We start from the raw sequence: 20,694 nt of genomic DNA on the forward strand, positions 1-20,694 counted from the left end.
CATTTTTAGTTTAATCAATTTATATGTATTAATTCAAGATTTTTAAAAATGTAAGAAGATGAGGGAAAAAATATCTAATGCAAACTCATATATTATATACAATTTATGGATCCCTTTATGTTTGTTATACATCTTTGTACATCAGTTTTGTTTATTTTTTCGTCTATGTACGTTTATATAAGTTTTCGATGCATTTTGATAAAATAAGATATTGAACTTTAATAATTTAGAAAAATTTAAATTTGGACTATTTATCACGTTTTTTCAAAAACTATTATGTGCATTATTTAAAATATATTTTTATTTTGAAAAACTCAATTTGATTATGTCAATGTAAAATTGGATAAATAAAAATATTTTAAGAGTGAAATTAGGTTTTGAGAAAAAAAACATGTATTAACAATGTAAAAAAGTTTTACAACGTACAATTCAATCATAATTATATATATCGAATTTTACATTGACAATAAGAAATATAAAATATAACAATTTTTAATAATTATCTTTATTTCTCCTTAATAGAAACTAAAGAAGAATTAAATATCCACCTTAACACAATATATTTAGGAATCTAGGGGATGACATTCCACCTTCGTAATATAAATAGTATTGTATTTTCTTGTACATAAATTCATAATACATAAGTACTTTATTTTTCCCACATTGCCTTCTTGTATGAAAATGGGAGTTGGTTAGGCCCAATTCACTTAAAGTAGTCTAATAATTAAAATGGGCACTAAAGCCTGAACAATATTTTTTTTTATGAGCATGAAGAAGACTTTAAACACATTTTTATGAGTTTTGTTCATATGCTATGCCCTCCCAATAAACGCATATTCTTCTTCAATTAAGGGTATTTGTAAAAGAATAAATATTGAACAAGATAGTATATATAGGACAAACCTTTAAAAGAGTATTATATGTATGCATTTTATTCATTAATAACATAAAATAGACAATCCATTTATATATTTTTTAATAGGAAACCATTTTGTAAGCCAAAAACTTTTGTTAGAGAATCCACCATTATATTTTTAGGAAATTAGTCCTGGGAATAGATTTTAAAACCATGAAACAAACACACACTATATATAAAAAAGACAATTTTTTTAGCTTGCAATTTTTTTTTATGAAAAGCTGCGTTATACGCCATATATAGATTCCTTCTTTGTAAAAAAAAAAAAAAAAACATTCTGAGTGACTGATGGAATCAATGAGAAGAATTTGCTAATTAATAATCGTTAGCAACCTAATTGTTAAAATATTCTTTTTATAGAACAGGTAAACTTTACCAAATTTCTTAAATTTAGAATTTATTCAACATTCATCGATTGACTTCAATTTAACATACATTGCATTTTAAAAGTAAACGTCAATTATAAATATCTAATGTATTTAAACTAATTTAGTGTGTACAATTGTTTTGGACGAAAGTTACTGTGTATAATTATTTTAGACGAAAGTTACTGTGTATAATTGTTAGCATGATATAATAATAATCAATTATTAGACCGGTAAAATTAAACATCTAAAAAATTATTACTTACATTAATTATGAAAAAAGTTAGTACAAAAGTAAGAAGAATATATATTATTCCATTAATTTCATAGAGTATTACTACTCTCGCAATTATTTTTTGTTATCAAAATTGCTCTCACGGTCTTGAATAATTGCATCCTGCATATTTTGTAAGTTTCTATGTGCATATCGTTTTGCACTTTCCCACATGTAAAAAAGAAAATGTCTTGCACATGATGATTTAAGTAGTACTTTCATTATTTTATATGGATCTTAAGCTTCTGACACTTTCCACACGCTAACAATCAATTAGTTAATTAAGTAATAAAATAATCAATTGTTGGATTACTATAATAAATAATTGTTGGATTATATTTTTAAAATTTAGCTGAGACCATGTGATTAGTCTGTGTAAGAGGCTTGTAATAGTAATATTCTACTATGCCAACTCTAACAAAAATGTATAAGTACATTCAACTTGTGTTAAACTAAACAACATGGTGTATTGCTTAAATATGTATTCACTAGATGTATTGTAAATATAAACAAAAATTAGTCAACAAAAATTATTTTAATTAATCCAAAATATCTATTAAATACATCAAATTTTACTTATATTTAATTTCATATGAAATATTAATTTTTATCACAAAAGCTAATAGAATACATTACCACAAATTTATAAACTCATTCAAACCTAGGAAGGAGACAGAAAACAATCATCCATCTACGTCACTACAAGATATAGATAGATGTTGAGATTGGTCCACACCATTTGACAACAATATGAATTAGGAATATTATTTCTCTTAATGTTATTTATTATAATACGCACAAATTCTACACTAATGTGCTCATTTGGCTGCCTCCAAAAGAGAAATTCTAGCAAAGTGACCCACCCCACTTGCCATCAACTGGTTCTCTTTTATTGTTCTCTTTTGCCTTATTGTCTATGTCGACTTAATTGTAGGATTCCATTTTGTTTGTTGATGGAAACTGCTAAAGATTTACTCAATTAAACCAACTACATAAACGTTCTTGGTGTAATTGTTTTTTTCAATATTTTCACTCTTTTGAGAAATTATTATTCTATTTTAAAATCTAATAATTTTGATATATTTTTTAAAAAAATTTAATTAAAAAAATGATAATATGACATATTTTAAATAACATGACTTATGATACTATTTTAAATTATTAATATTTTTGAAATTAATCAAAACGATTCATATCCAAAATTTTGGTTTTAACATATGAAATTATTCATTTTTATAATTTAATTAATAAAATATAAATAATTATTTAGATAGTTCTAAATCATGATATCATATATCTCATCCTTTAGAATATGTAAAATGACTATTTTTCTTATTAAAAAATTTGAAAGATTGTCCAAAACTACTGGATTTTAAAATATGAAGACCATTTATGCGAATTGGTGAAAATAGAAAAATAAAAAATGTAACTAAGTCAACTTTCTATGACCTATTTTAGTTTATATTTTAGAATGGAGGGAGTAGGGATTGAAATAAATCGAGTAAGACCTAACTTTACTTAAATAAGTTAGGCGTACTTAAAAAAAATTAAAACTTGAGTCTGACCTATTAGTTGTATAAATGTTTTATTTTAAGCATTGGTATGACCTTTTTAAAGGTTTAACATATCATATTAGCATATTTTGTGTTGAGACTTATATAAAGGACATTTCGCCTATATCTAAAAGAAGTTAATAGACCAATAAAAAACATAAATTTATTAAGTCATGTAAAACCATAAGATCTATTTTTTTCCTTCATTTTTCGCAACAAACTATATTTATACATGAACAACAATTGTAAAAAAAAAAGAATAAATACAATCTTCGAATTTATAGCACAATAGTTTTGAAAAAGAAGAATAAGTATGGACGTCAGGAATTGAGAAAAAAAATTAAAGTTTAAATTTTTAATAAAAAGTGTTTTATCACATAAATATAAAAGTATTTTTTTAAAAGAGAGAAAATAAAGAGAATTTAATACAAAAATATGATGAATTTTTTATTTTATCATTACAATATATATAAATATTATATTTTAATTAAATATATATGAGTGGTCATTCTAGTATATTAAATTTTTTAGAGAGTGTGAGTCTTTCTAACTTATTTAAATAATTAAATTTTTAATAACTCGTGCTTATTATTTTATTGAACATGCCAAACTGAACTAGACTTTTAACAAATTGGATCATAGACTTTTATAAAAACAATCTTATCTATTCTCACCTCTAGGAGAAAATAAATAAATAAAAAAGTTAATAATTTTATCAAATTAATTTTATTTCTTATTAGTAGATTCCTTATAATCGTAATTACATATAAGTGATGATAACTTGTAAGTGGTGCATCTAATTAATATATATTTAGTTATAATGTTAGTCTCATTTTTTATTTATTAATTTACGAAATTGATTTTTTTATTTTAAAATTTAATAGTTTTGATCTTTTATTTTAAATTTTAACTATAAAATAATGATGGACATGATTTAAATAACATAGAATATGATAGAATGGTGTTGAATGATTAACACTCATTAAATTACCATAAAACTAACTAAAAACTTAACTTTCAACTTCAAATTTTTTTTATTTTTGTAATTTAATTAATAATATGTGAATAATTAATATATTTAAAGTATTCTATATCAAAAAATTGTATACCACATCATTTTTAAAATATGTTAAATCACTATTATTTTAGTTCAAAAATCTAATAAAGATTTCAAAATAAGATATTCACTGTGAATTGGTGAGGACCAAAACAATAACAGCAATGCTATATAGTATAATAGTCTTTTTCATGGATAAATCATAAAAGCTAAAATGTTAAGGTGGAAAACCTAACTATACACGAATTGAAATAGAAACCAATTAAACAATGACACATTGTTTTCCGTTAGTGTTTTTCATCATACTAATAAGCATTTTTTAAACTATAATTAATTTCTTGAGCTATTGTTACGGTGTTTAACTACTACTAACAAACATTAAAACTGATTCAATCAATTAAAGAAATAGAAAAAACATTTATATAAAATTCAACGATCAATTTAATCTTGTGAAATATATTACGAAACATGCTTTAATTAATCGGGCCCTATAAATATAATAGCATAAAATAATTTTGATTTGAGATTTTTGTTTCAGGGATTTATTTTGTTACTTTTAAAAATAAACAACATTTTTTTTTCTATATTTCTTTTATACTTCTCTTATATCAAACAAAACTTTAAATCTATCCTCTTTTTCTCTTCTCACTTATTTTCACAACCAAAGACACCTATAATGTTAATTGAGTTGATTGATAAATACTCCATTCATTATGGACTAATGTTTCAAGAAAATAAAATTGATATTTTTAAATTAAGTACACATCTAGCACCATGAATTGAAATACTTTATAAATACTTCACCACACAACATGGTTGGTCGCTCTCAACATAACGAAAAGAGTTGCTGCCCCTCTTGGAGATATAGGGACGAGTCCATATGGAGGTTGTATAAATTTGGAAAATTTTTATTTATTAAACATTTGGAATTATTATTGTGAATGTGTTGAAAGGGGAGGTGTATATGTGGTGTTGATATGTTATCATCACTTTGATATTTTCCTATTTTAAAAAAGAAGATGGACTCATGGGATGTCCATACATACTGGCTCTCAACAATAAAGGCAAACTTCAATTGTCCACCTCTCATAAACAAAATAACATATTCTCACCATAATGATGTCGTACGTAGAAAATATTGGATAAATGATTTACATTATCTCTAAGTCTTTATCTTAAGTAGCAATTTTTTGTTGTTATATGTTAACCTATAGTTAGGTAACTCGTGACTTTCACAAGATATCGTAAAGGCTTATAAATATTTATAGAAACACTCCCTCAGCTTTTCATAATTATTGTTTTCTTGGATTTTTTTCTTTATATTTATTTTATTCATCGTTTTCAAATTTTAAAATAATATTAAATGTAATTTTTTCAAAATTGTCTTAATTTACTCATTGCAGAGAGAGGAATAAGTAGAGTGGGATAATAACTAATTAAAGTTAATCTAAGGAACAATGAAATTGTTTATAAAAAGTAGTAAAATTTAATTGTTTCATTAGTTTGGGTAAACATTAAACCCACAATTAAAAAGGAATCTATACATTATAATAAAGATAAATTGACAAGTTTGACTTGTGTCAACTAACTAGAGTGTTAAGAAGATATCAAGTAATGGTCAATTAAAAAATAAGAAGAATGAATTAAAAATAAAAGATTTTTTTTATAACAAAAACATAAAACTTACATCAGAACTTTATACGTGATGCATTCGTTGAGAATAACAATTAAAAAAGAATAACAATAAAATACAATCAATTGCATCTACTTGATAGTTTTTGAAAGATAATTTTAAACACTATTTTAACAACCGCCACTTCAAATTACTTTAATTAAAAAATTTATTTTATTTTACGAATTCTTTAGTGCCATCAAACTTCACTTTTTAATTCGCCGAACTCCGTTAACCGTCTTATAAATATTATTTATATTATCTACTATATACACGATTCCTTGTTAGTTTTTTTTTTACCAAATCGTTATCCGTCTTATAAATGTTATTTATATTATTTATTTATCTGTGTTTATTGCTTCAATTTCTCTTAGGTCAATGTCAAAACATAAATTTTATGCTGTAAACGGTCTTGATGGATGATGACAAGGTTTAATTCTTTCTTCTATAAATTCAAATTTTAAATTATACACATATTAGTTGTTATTAACAAAAAAAAATGTGTTTCATAATTTTAGAGAATGTAATTGAAGCAACCGTGAGCTTTTATTTCTTGATTTGAGATTAACATTTTTGAAGAGCTATTTACAATTTTGTTCCGCGTCTAAGAGTATTAGACGTCAATTCGAAAGGTTGACATCAATTGTTTTGTAATATGTTCACATGAATTAGTGGTAAATTTATTTCAATATGTCATTGTTATTTTAATCTATTTATAAAAAAAGATTACTATTTTGTTATATATATTTTTTTATTGTTTATGTTTCTAAGTTTTGTTTAAAAAAAATGTACATTTGTATATATATATTTCTAAGATTTGTTTTACTAAATTCGATTCTCAATTCTCTCATAAATAGATAAATAGTTGTTGTCCGTCATAATAATTTTGATTCTAAATTATCTAATAAACACTTTTGCCACAGAGTTATATTGAAGAGAAAAATAATAATTTATTTAAGTAAATTAATTTATGTAGTTTATTAGCCATGAATTCAAGTTAATTTCCAGATTATCGAAGTGAAAAATCATAATATATTTAAATATATATATAATTTATTTAGGAATTAAAAAAAATACAATTAATTACATCAACCGTTTTTAGGTGGAAGTGATGGTTTTTCAAACTTCAAACACTGCTTTAACAAATTTGTTATATCACTATTTGTCGAGTTTACATCATTGTGAAGGTGTGTAATGATTTTTTTAAAATTACTATTACTAATCTATTATACATTTTACATTCTAAATTTATTATTAAATATCGTGCAAATTCTTTATTAAATATCGTGCAAATTCAAAAGAATTTAAATGATTCATAAAAGATTAATGAAGACTAACATGCAAATTCAAAGATAATGTGTATTGTAATTTTTTTTTTTTCTGTAATGGGAAGATTATTTTTCTTTAGTATTTTATAACGAGTAGCTAGGACCGGAATGAAAGATATTTTACCAGATACACCAAAATAAAAATTAATTATTAAGTTACTTACTCATCTTTGCATGTACTAATTTACTTAATTTATATATGTCCATGTACATTATTTTAAAAATTCTGATTTCATCTAATTTAATTATTTAATTTTTCAATAGTCATTTTTTTATTTGTTTAAAATTAAAATTATTGTTTTATAATAAGTTTTTTGGAAAGAAAAAAAGATTATTTGGATAATTAAAAAATAAGGCATCATCGTTAAAGAGTGGCTAAAGTCATGACACTAATATTGACCGGGTAAGAAAGTAGTTTTTAAGTTAGATTAGAATTAGATTTTTGGTTTTTTGATTATAAGCTGTTTTTTTTAAATCAACTTATGTATTTAATATCAATAAAATTTATGAGAATTGATATATATATATATATATATATTAATATAATAATTTATTTATTAAAATGTACGTTGATTCTGTGTGACGCACGGATTACACACTAGTTTAAGTAATTTACAAGAGTTGGATATAGCGAAAAGACTAAACTCTCGCATATAGTGACTTAAATTTGCACGTTCGTTTAAAGAAATATCCACATTTAATACATGACGCGTCTCAAATAAAATTATTACAGTGAACATAGTCTAACTATATAAAAAAATAATAATATTTATTTAAAGATTTAAATTCTCTCGTATTTGAATCTAATTATGTTTTTAAATATGACAATCATTAGGCCTATATACAAAACTACAATACTCGTCTTTGTACGTTTAGTTTAAAAAACTACCTATAATCAAACTTATACATATGAGATAATAACAACTTTGTTATCCATAAATATACCTCTAACTAACTTAAGTACACATAAATATATTTATTACCTATATCTTAGTTAAAATAAATTTATAAATATAAAAATATCATATAATTTAATATAATTAAAAATATATTCATAGTTTGTTATTAGTGATTATAAAAATTTTAAACTATTTCACACATCCAAGTATTTTAAATTAATAATGTTATAACAAATATTCAAATAATAAGTCTATAAAATGTAAGATGAATATTATCCAAAACTTATATATAAAATATAAATCATGTTAACTGATAACCAAATTATTTTTTTACAATATTATTTAATTAAAATTGTAAAATCGTAATAACATCGCAAAGTATTATGTAATTTAATATAATTTTTTTGGTAACATTGTTTAATTACTTATATTTTTACTTATGTACATATATTTTATATATTAGTATAAATAATATTTTATAGATGCGGATGCATTGAGAAATTTGTATTAAGATGTACGTTACTCATCCTTGCTCATTGCTATGGGTAATTACTTTGTGCATGTACTTGTACACGTAACTATAATACAAGTTTTATCTTATTTATTGAGTGTACATTTTGGGAGTATCTAATAGGTCTAGGTCCAAGTGACATCTTTAGTGTTGATTATCATTTCAGCATTAAAATTTATTGGATTTTAATATATTTAAGTGAAATGATCATATAATTGTGGTGTTTGATTCAAACAATATATTTTTAATTTTAAGAGTAAAAAATTTAAATTTTTTTTTTTTTTTTTGTTGTTGTTGATAATTTTATCATAATTAATTCACATAAATATAAAATTTAAATTAAAATAAAATGTACAATTTAATAATATCGATGATAATTACTTAAATATTAAAAATTGATATTTAATACATCTCTTATTAAAGATTACAAATTTTTATATATAATGTTTTAGATATATTTTCAGAAAATCATTCATAAATAAAAATAATATATATAAATTAGCTTAAAAATAGAAATTAAAATAAAAAATATTTGAGGACAAAAAAGTTACGAATTTTTTTCAAGAATCATAGATCAAATTATAAAATTTTATAAAAACTCAAAACTTATATATTTGACCCTTTATATATAATTATAAAATATTTTAGTAAATTAACTAGGAAAATTTGTTTAGAGGCTAATGCAGAGGTAGTTAGCGAGAAATTAATTATATGACTAAAACACATAGCTAAAAATTAGCAAACGTGTGAAATTCTTAAAGTGAATTAATTAGATTGGATTGAATTAACAATTTATAGCGAACAATCTAATTTAAAATGAACCGCAAATTATTTTAATTTTGAAACAGACTTACACCGAACAACTAACACGTGTACGTCTTTTGTGTCTTTTCCATTTTCAGATATCTAAAAAGACTAAGCATAAATTAAGAAGGACCGCGACTAATTAATCACACCTTATTTGAAGCAAGACAGCTAATCAAATTATCAAGATATAAACGAGTTACTGATGGCTTCGTAATTCATAAATAAAATTTAAAATACATATATGGTGTTTCTTTGTCTTTTTGTTGTAGGTACAAAAGAACACACATCGAAATTTTACAATTCAAAATGAATATCCAATTTTATCAAAAGAAAAAATATCCAAATCATCACGTGCACCTTAATTAGTTGTGATTGTATTATAAAAGGTTAACTTGGCCAGGTTAGATCATGTGAAAGCAATGAAGATTTAGGTATCTAAACCATGATTTGCATTTTTATAGCATATTACCTTTTGATTAAAGTAATCTCTATGGTGTATGAGGCGGCTTCAATGAATAAGACACAATGGGGTCATATCAGTTTATCTTGATCAAACATTGTAATTAAAATATTGATAGGTTTACTTTTAGATTATTAGGTGGATAATCACCTAATTAATTACTCAGAAACTCATTAGTATTTGAGGTTCTTTTTTTTTTCTTTGTAAAATGCGCAGACACTTTATTAAATAAAATTGCTTTCGTCTAACTATAGTACTACCATCAATAATAAATTAACATAATAAGAAAGAAAAAATTTACATTTATATTTACATTTTTCAATCAATAGTAAATTAAATATGAATTTTTTTAAAATAAATCATTAATACATATTAAATTTTGAATATAATAAATTGGCTTAAAAAAATAAAACTTTATCTTTCACTAGCACATAGGCATATGAAAGATAAGACAAACAAAAAGCAATGGTTGATTAGTGGCAGTTGATGCTTCTTTCAGGAAATTTTGTATTGGCACAGTTCTAGAAATTAATGTTGTTTTGGAAGCTAGCTACATATAATGAATACCTCTATTTTAGGGGCAATTAGAAAAGCTGTATGTACGTAGTCTGTGATCCTTCGACGTCGAGGATAGAATAATTAATAAAGATCCAAAGTAAAGTATACACATATATTTGGATCGATAGAGACATTTGGCATTTTGTTTAATTTTTATACGAATTTCAAGCCCACATGCAAAAGCCAAATGCAACCAAACTTCGTCTCTCTACAGCAAGGTTTAGGAGCTGTCAAGGAGGGGGTTGCTTCAGCAATGTACTACACGCATTTCATGTTCATCTACACGTTTTTCAACAATTTGACATTTCTACAAAACAAAATTCCAGTATTGTTAAATAACACCACTATATAAGGATTGGCTAGTTACACATTGGGCAAACAACCAATATGTGTGTTATATGATATTTCATACAATCCTAAAATAATAATTGATTTGACCATTTCACCGATATAAAAATATTATAAATGAAATAGTATTTTCTCAATATTATATATTATCACGATGACAAAAACGAAATAGAAAATCTATAATTAAAAGTAATGCAAACAGTGTCACTTTAATAAAATATAATTTGTTGTAAAAAGAATTTTTTTTCTTTTTAAAGATGAGTGTCATTTTTGAATTTTTTATATAAAAGTAATTATTTTTTTAATTATATCATTTAATTAATATTATGTATTCATTATTTTTAAATATTATATTCGAGTTTATATTTGTGATGATAGAAAACACATCAATTACTATTTTTTTATTTATTTATAGTCATTCTAAATATTTATAGTCATCTCTAAAAATGATATTTATTTTAAAAAATAGTAATTAAATTATACAATTAGAAAAAATAATTAATATCATATTAAAAATTAAAAATCATATATATTTTAGGCTAATTTTATTTTACAAATGAATCACTTATTGTAGAACAATAAAAATTAATAATATATTTTATTGAATCATATTAGTTGAGAATTTTTATTTTACTGATGAAAAGAGTATTGATTTTAATGTTGAATCTTCTAATAAGATTGTTCATGAAGTCTTTGGCAATAATTCATCTAACTCAATTGGAACAATTTTGATGGTGAAAATACTGAAGGTGTTATAAATTAGATAAAATATATTGTGTAGTCCTTTAAGTTACATGAAAATATCATATTGATTATTTAATTCTTTTTTTTTATCAAGTTAGTATTTTATGTTTATAAAAGTTAAAATGTTGTACTATTTTTAATCATAACCTAATTTTAATCACTTTTAGTTATAGACTTAAAATGGTACTATGAGTTTTATTATTAATTATATAAAGTATAACATACTAAATTTTCATATGTGGTTTCATAACATAGATTGAGAGAATTTTGCACTTATTTTTATACTAGAAGAATATTAAATTTCAATTTTGTTGGTTTGAAAATATGATCACGGTGTAAATATTTATAAAACATAAAAAACAAATTTGACAATAAAATAAATATAAAAAACTAAGTTGTTACAAAAAAAAGATAAAAGATTTTTATGTTATTTTCGTGCAGAACTACTAAATGTATTTTGCCTATAAATTTTCTAGCTATCCTAGTTGGTTGAATAAAGAGAGGAGAATATAAGTAAATGTATTTCCAAATATATACATTAGACTTAATACTTAATGATAGTTTTGATCTATATTTTCATTTCGCGAAATTAATCATCCTATTTTAAAACTAAATAGTGATTTTACATATTTTAAATGATGTAGTATGTGATGTCATGACATATAATCATCTAAATGTATTAATTATTTATATGTTCTTAGTTACAAAAATTACAAAAGTAAATTATTTGTAAAATTGAAACGAAACTTTTTAGAGGATTTTATTGTAATTTTGTGAGTATTAATTATCTTATGTCATCTTATCATATATTATTTCGTTTAAAATATTTCACGTTATTATTTTTTACTTAAAATAATAAAAAAGCATAAAAAATTATAAATTTTAAATAGAAAGATCAATTTCACACAAATACAAATAAATAAATAAAAATTATAATTAAACTTATGTATTATTGATTTTTAGAGTGATGCAGATGATGAAATTATCATAGTTTTCTTTTCTTGTCATAATTAAGCTGTTAATAAACTTAATTTTTCAAAACCATACAATATGATAAACTTTTTCATAAATAAATTACGAAGCTAAAATTTTAAATTAAAAATATTAACCATAACATAGTTGATTGAATTAGTCAAACTAATTAAAAAACAATATATTAACACCTTACCTTTCGTTATTGTTTTTTTAGTAACAATAAGTAATTTTTCTTTCAACAATGCCTCAACAACTGTACCAGAACCCAAATGGGCCGAATCAGTTACAAAGGCTGATAAAAAGGAGCAACGCTCACGGGCCAACCTTTATTGTCCCCACTCTTGTACCTCACACGTGTAAGCGTCCATTACCCCACTCAATTCACTCTTCCACGTGGCGCATTTTCCACATCGCCACGTTGTACCACAATGTCCACGCGTCGTTCGTGCAAATAATTCTATTAATTTATTTACTGCATTTTCAATTTTTTTAATACTTAAATAATAAATTATTTAAAATATAAAATGATATTATTTTAACAAGTGTCGCGGTTTACTTAAAAAAACAAATTCCACGGTTAGTTGTTAGCAAGATCCGGCAATTGAAAGTGTATAGTTTAGATTAGATTTGTATATAAAGAAGGAAAAGAAAAAGGATAGCGTTATGAAAAATTGACATTTCTCTCTCTAAAGAAGAGCCAATGCCATAAAGGCATAAATAAAAGGGACTCATTCATTTCGTGACTCCCGAGTACTCGCCACCCCAATAGCATGCCTTGTTATTATTATCACTCTCTCTCTCTCTGTCTATGTATGTATATATAAATATATCCCTCCTTTTCTTCTCTTCTCTTCGTTGACCCCTTTACCACTCTTTTTGTTGTAATCGTAATCCAACGAGCAAGCAAGAATTGAAAGAAGAACGCATAAAATCCCGATAGATAGAGAGAGAGCGTCCAACCAACTTTGACCATGGCAGTTCAAACTACTCCCCACAATAATCTCTTCTTTTTTCACTTACCATTCTATAGGTAAACACATTCAATTCACACCTTCCTTTCTCCTTCTCCTTCTCTGTTTTTTTCTTTTACATTTTCTACTTTGTTAATTTCCGCAGAGAAATTATCAAACCCAAGCACTTCTTCTACACTACCAACAACATGAATATTGATCCTAACCTCATTCCCATGCCAAATCAATCTTTCTCACCCTTTCAACAATCTCAATTCTATTATTCAAATTCAATTAACACAAATGCTACTGCTCTCAACTACAACATCCCTTTCTCCAAGAAACGTTCCAGAGACTCCACAGACCAACCAAACACTCTCCCACTTCAACACAACAGCAACAGCAACAACCAATTATCATCTCAACTCTTTGCTGACCAAAACTTTCTCCATCAATTCCAAACCTATCAATCGGAGATCGACCGTATCGTTATAGAACAAGTAAAATCTTCTTCCCCTTTTCTTTTATAACTCAAGAAATTAAAGGAGTTACAACAACTTGCAACTATTTTAACTAATTATTTTTTGAATGATAACGACAGGGAGAGAAAATGAGAATGCAATTGGAATTGGAAAGAAGGAGACAATCAACAAGGATAATGGCAGCAGTTCAAGAGTCATTAGCGACGAAACTTAAAGAAAAAGACGAAGAGCTTCAGAGAATTGAGAAACTGAATTTTATACTAGAACAAAGGGCGAGAAAACTGATAAGGGAAACTGAAATATGGAAGCAAATGGCGCAGACGAATGAAGCCGAAGTGAATAACTTACGGAACAGTATAGAACAAGTAATGGCGCAAGTTAGCGAGGATAACCGTAACAACAAAGGTAATGCGGAATATACGGAATCGAGTTGTTCGAATGCGTACAATCCAATGGAGGAAGAAGAACGAACAGATGAGGCAGTGATGAAGAAAAGGATGTGCAGCAATTGTGGTATAAGAGGACCCGTAGTGTTGTTGCTTCCTTGCCGGCATTTGTGTGTATGTACAATTTGTGGATCCACCTTACAGAATTGCCCGGTTTGTTTTTCTGGAATTAATGTTACTGTTCGTGTAAATTTCTCTTGATCTATATTTTACTACTATAATTCATTCTCAACTTTTTTCATGAATATCATTCATTGCAAATCAACCATTCAAATTTTCATTCCTTTTTTAGTATCATTCATTTTTTGCTCCTTCATTTTCTCTACTTTTTTTTTATTACTATCCCAAGCTAAATTGGGAGAACAAAACGGCAATTAATCTTTCTAGTCATCTGAAGAATAGTGTTAGGAAAAATATAATTTTGAGTTTTTTTAATTTATTTATTGTCTCAGTTTACAGTTTTTTGATATTAGGATATAATTCATAATTCTAATTAAGTCAGTTACTGCCCTCAACGGCCTTACTGTTGGAATAACTGCAGCCGGTTACTGATCGGATAGTAAATAAGTGAAGAATTTAATAAACTTTCAGATGATTACAAAAAGAATTAACTTTCAGATTAAATAGAAAAGTTTTTGAAGATTAGATAAAATAAGATGATCAAATTTTTATATCATCTGCTTACAAAAAAAGTTATTCATATCCCCTATCAATTTTAAATTAGTTAATTTAAAACTTTTAGAAGGAATAAATATTATAATCAAAGACATTTTATATCTCTAATGAAATTTAAATTATAAAGTCAAACTAAATATTATCAATGAGTTGATATTTCATGGATTTATAAAAAAAAATTAGATAAAATGAGAAACAAAGAAAGCAAGAGGGGATGTTTGTAATAGTGATAAGAATTAAAGCATTTTATTTATATTTAGTCATTAGTGTTACCAAATTAAAAATATAAAATTAATTATAAGTTAGTTATTGGTATATTAATTATTTTAATTTGAATATATAAATTTAATCATATTTATTATATTGTTATTTTTTTCATTTAATTGATATAAAATTTATTGTTTTTCTTTCTTTTATATTTAATATTAATATTTTATAAATTTTATTATAGTATTAGAGAACTAATTATTCTGCTTTTTTCATTTTAGAAATTTTTTATTAAAAATTCAATTGATTTATTTATTTATTGAAAAATTTATTATTATTTTTTTTTCATTCAAAAATTACTATTTCTCTATGTGATATCATTGATTTTAAAATAGTTATATAAAGATAACTGATATGATAAAATAAAAAACTTTTATGGGATGTTAAACAATAACTGTATCACAAATAATCATGATCGATTATATATGTAAAAAATAGTTTAAATTAAACTTTTGTTTTTTAAAATTATTTTTGATCGAACTTTTGAATTTAATATTGACGGTAGTTTTTTTATATTCCTTTTATATAATCATATGTTTTTTAAGAATGTCGTAGGACAGAATGTGATCAATGATGGAATGCTACAATATAAAATAAAATTTTTACTTGTTGATTTATTTGTTTAATAAATGAAAAATTGTTAAATTATATAAGTAAATAAAATTAAAATATATCTTAGTAAAGTTAAATAAAATATGTTAAAGAAATAAAAGTGCATTAAAATTAATAAGATTGATTAAATATATTAAAGAAAGTAATATATTATAATATTTTAATTTATTTAATTTTAAAAAAATTAACAATTTTATCTTATTTTATTTATTAAAATATAAAATAAAAGAAAGATAGGAAGGAATGTTGATTGAAAAGGGATATACATGAAACATATCCTAATATTGAACGGACATGTCATAGACTTAGCGTCAGAAAGTAAGAAGCAAATTAAAAAAAAAAGTTAGATAAGATGGGAAACAAAGAAAGCAATAAAGTAAGAGGTATGTGTCTCCCACTTTGAGTGAATGAATCGTTGGAAGGGAAAGAAAACAGAGAATCCCATTTTCCATTGGTATAAGGGGTGGTGGATGATGTAGGAAAATAAAAAGGGCACACAGAACAGAACAAGTCATGACAAATCGTTGTGATGAGTGGTTTCCTTTTGTTTTGTTTGATTTCATTATGAATTGTTTGAATGGTTATAAAAAAAGTTGTTTAAAGTTGAGACAGACCTAGAATCCTCGTAAAGTGAAAAGCAAACATAGGAAAAAGATAACATAAGTCGCTGTTGATTGCTAGAGATTGTGTAGGTAGGCATCATAACACGGGCATCGATAAATAAAAAGTTTGTATTGCCCAATAAGCAATGTCACCATTTTGTTTCTTGTGTCATTGCCCCATTAAAGGGATGCTTTCTCTAATTGCACTTTCTTTTTTTACTATCATTTCATTTGTCCGCACTCTTCTACAAATTGCACAAGGCTTTTCCCATCACTTTATTCTCCTATCGGCTGTAAGTATATCTTTTAAGATTGTTTAGGCAATAATACATTACATATTTGTTTCTATATATTCAGATAAACACAAATAAAACTCTAATATTTATATATAATTAAATACTAATTTTAGTTTGTTCAATGTGTCAAACGTGATCAATATAATTTTGAACTTATCACAATTATAAATATATTATTATAGTGTTTTTTTATTAATAATTTTATTATCAAAGTATTTCTTGTTAATAATTTTATTATCAAAGTATTTCTTGTTAATAATTTTATAGACTAAATTAAATAATTAAAATATATTTAAAAATTAAATGAATTAACAAAAAATATATTTAAATGTTTTTATATATAAAAACTATTTAATAATTAACTTATCACCAGATCACGTAAAATTAACAATGAATAAATCAAATCAACTTTTAAAATTTGGATGACCGTGAGATATGAAAATTCCCTTCTCCCTCTTCCTTTTTATATCACAATTAATCTCTTCAAGAAAAAAAAATAGTTAATATCATAATTAATTGTACTACTTGTAACTTTGAATATAAGTCAAAAAATATATATTTAGTGGCTTAAAATATATTTTAACTGTAACCAGCTTCTCTTTATTATAATTATAAATTTTTATGGATCATTTAGAGAATATAATTTCTCTAAATATTTTGATTAATTTAATAAAGTCAGTGAATTTAAATAATTTCAGTCTAAAATAGTTTTTTTTAATTACATTTGAAATTATTAATGCACTTTATTCTAAAATGCTGATTCTCAAATTTTTTAAAATCGAATATCCATATATTTTGACCGAATGAAAAATAAAGTTTTACATATCAAAATTTTATACTATATTCTCTCAAAACTTCTGGTGTGTGTGAGTTTTCTACTTTCGAATTTTGATGCATCACTTCAATAATCTTTTCTTAAATACATTGTGTAACGCATCTTACTGCTGCAATATATCTAATAAACTTTGCATATCATATTTTTTGACATCAACATTTTTATCAACTAGATGAGTATCTTTGATTTATCTAAGAATCCTCTTTACAACTTTCTAATGACAAATACGTGGCCCTTTAATATTTGTATTATGAGATGATTTTTCTCATCTTTATACCTCTCTTTCACTCACCGTATCTCTATCCAATAAATTTTACATCACTATTGTTGGCATATACATTTTCATCAATAGTATCAAATCTAATAAATTCTTTTTATACACTACACTAAAGAAAAATCTTTAAAAGCATTTTTTTTTTCATTTGACGGTATTTTAATTTTAAATGTTGTATATTTTTTAAATATAATGTTGTTTTAGACAATTTTGGCACAATTGCTCTTGCGGTCGCTTAACTTAATTTCAGATAACACTTCAATCTTTTTTTTCTTTTAATTTGATCATTTATTTAATTTTATTACAAAAATTAAAAAATATAAGGAATAAAAATATAGGTTTATTTCAAGATTTGAGTTATAAATTTGAAGAAATTTACATTATATTGAATATGTTAATTTATTTTATAAGTTTCGTTTAAAATTTTTGATAAACTTTTTTTAAAAAAATGATAATATTATTAACTTTTTAAAACATAAAAAATCAAATTCTTTACTTAGAATTAAATAAAAGACCAAATAAAAAAAAAGATAAATAATAAAAATATTATATAAAATTAAATTAAAGAATCGTATAAACAATTATACCTATCTTAAAAAAACACATCAATCTAAAAGAAATGTTACCAACTATTCAAGATATTTACTAAAAGTATAAATATAGAAATTTGCATTAGTTAAAGTGAATTAAAATTTGTGTATTCAAAATTATGAGAAGTCAAATTTTACTTTTTTTTTTATATAAAATTATTATTTTTTGTTTTTTAACATTCTCTTTTAATATTTATATATGTGTCTTTAAGACACTTGTTACCATAAAAGAGAAAATACTTTTAAGTAAAAACATATTTAAGGGGTTTTGAAAATATTAATATCAGATAAAAAAATAACAGTGTCTTTTATTTTAAATAATTATCATGTTATAATTTTGTCACTGATATAAATAAATTGATAACAAAATTAAACTACTTTAAAATGTTATATCTAACATGAAATCAATCAAATAACATATTTTTGTTAAATTTAATTTTTCTTCTTCTCATACCAACTGCATTTTTAATATAATTCTTGATTTTCCCTTAATCGTCTTATTCATTGATAAGAATTTTAGGTGTTTTTTTTTAATAAATTTTAGTTTGTTTAGGACTTGCCCCATTCATTTAAAAAATATATATATGCAACATTTTGTAAGGGGACCCTAGTGCACGATGGTTTCCTCCATAATGGAGGTAGAATTTAATTTATTGCTTCCAATGAGGTGTTTGGAAAGTGGCAGCACTAGATATAGGAAAAGTGTCCAAGCTAGGCAATATAAGGTGGCCAATGGTAAGTGGTTACATGTGTTGTTGGGCATTAAGGGGTGCTTGTGCCAAGTAGCTAGACACTAAGATATATCACAATCACACCCCTCAAAAAACAGATACTGACACTTTTTCAGAACTCCCACTATGGGTGATAATAATAATATATGACAAAATCGATGCCCTACTATTATTAGTAGATTGGGTTCAGAACCAGCTCCATTAATGGAAAATGCCAAGCCAATTCAGGCAGAGACGTACGGTATTGATATGAGGTATTGGTTCGAATATGTCAATAAAAAATATGAGTCTTTTATATAATTTAATTAAAATTACAATTATTTAATTTATAATACAAAATTACATTAAAACTTAATAAATTATAGAATAAATTAGCTTATGACAATAAATTAACTTAAACACATAAATAATTATTTATTAATTTATAAAAAATCATCAATATTACTCGTAATAAAATTATCAATACTTCGATCACTATTTTAAAAATATCTATATTTTACAAATAAAAAGTTAAGAATAAAGATTATAGAAAATAATTAAAGTCTTAAAATAAAAACAAATAAGACTTAATTAGTTATTTCTTTTTTTTATTTACTCTATTAATTTATTTTTTAAGTTGACTAGATCTCTTAACTCTAAAATAGTTTAATTTAGTTTTTGTAATTTATTCTAGTACAAGTTGGTCCTTTATGTAAAAAAAGTGATAGATACTGTTAATAATTGCTAACTTGACTTTTGATATATTTTTTATTATGAAATAATCTTTCTCCATCTTTATTCTTCTTCTTCCACAAGATTTAGGATTTTGACAACTCCTTTTATTTTGTGGAACTTTTTAAAACAAAGCAACTCTATTAAGTATCTTGTTCTTCTCTTTCACAAATATTCTTATTGACTCGTCATTTTGTTTATAAGTATAGCATATTCTTGTTTTGTGCAAATGATCCATTAGAGTTGCAGAGATAAGAGTGATACAATTTGAGATATAAGAAGAAGATATCTTAAACTCAAAAACTTAGTGTTAACTTACTTTGGATGTTTTACAACGAATTTTAGTGTACCGTTGACTTGGTTTCATCTTCATAAAATAAATCATATTGTAGATTTGCTTGTTATTTTTATAATTAGACTTATCTTTAAGTTAACAAGAGCATAACACATGTGCATATTAATTTTGTGAGTAATATTTTGTGAATAACTTAAAGAAAAATGACATACATAAAAGAAAGAAATAAAGGTTAAATGTATATATAATTGATTCATCTATGACAAGTATTTTAAAAATATGCATAATTTTAATTAGAATCGATTGTAGTCTTCAAAAAATTAATAACTCGTGACACTTTTCGTTTTTATATATAAAATGATAACAAAAAAATGTCGATTCAATATGAAATACATATTTATTTATTTTTTAATTTTATCAAATTAATATTATTTAAGTTATTATTGTAACTATAAAAAAGT

The 20,694-nt window shown here is 23.9% G+C and overlaps 1 protein-coding gene across 1 annotated transcript; it reads left to right on the plus strand.

Moving 5' to 3' along the window:
* The first annotated feature begins 13,144 nt into the window (after positions 1–13,144).
* Positions 13,145–14,603, plus strand: LOC101506547 (BOI-related E3 ubiquitin-protein ligase 1-like). The gene is made up of 3 exons (XM_004505270.4): positions 13,145–13,497; positions 13,584–13,917; positions 14,019–14,603. The coding sequence occupies exons 1-3, from the start codon at positions 13,439–13,441 to the stop codon at positions 14,544–14,546; spliced, it is 921 nt and encodes a 306-aa protein (XP_004505327.1). The 5' UTR covers positions 13,145–13,438; the 3' UTR covers positions 14,547–14,603.
* The last annotated feature ends 6,091 nt before the right edge of the window (positions 14,604–20,694 follow it).

The sequence above is a fragment of the Cicer arietinum genome, chromosome 6 (assembly GCF_000331145.2).
Source record: "Cicer arietinum cultivar CDC Frontier isolate Library 1 chromosome 6, Cicar.CDCFrontier_v2.0, whole genome shotgun sequence".
Lineage (NCBI taxonomy): Eukaryota > Viridiplantae > Streptophyta > Magnoliopsida > Fabales > Fabaceae > Cicer > Cicer arietinum.

Bases quoted from the DNA above. Each gene is read 5' to 3' on its own strand.
- LOC101506547 (XM_004505270.4), top strand. From the start codon at position 13,439: ATGGCAGTTCAAACTACTCCCCACAATAATCTCTTCTTTTTTCACTTA. The intron at 13,498-13,583 runs GTAAACACATTC...TAATTTCCGCAG, and splicing joins TTTCACTTACCATTCTATAG to AGAAATTATCAAACCCAAGC. The intron at 13,918-14,018 runs GTAAAATCTTCT...TGATAACGACAG, and splicing joins ACCGTATCGTTATAGAACAA to GGAGAGAAAATGAGAATGCA.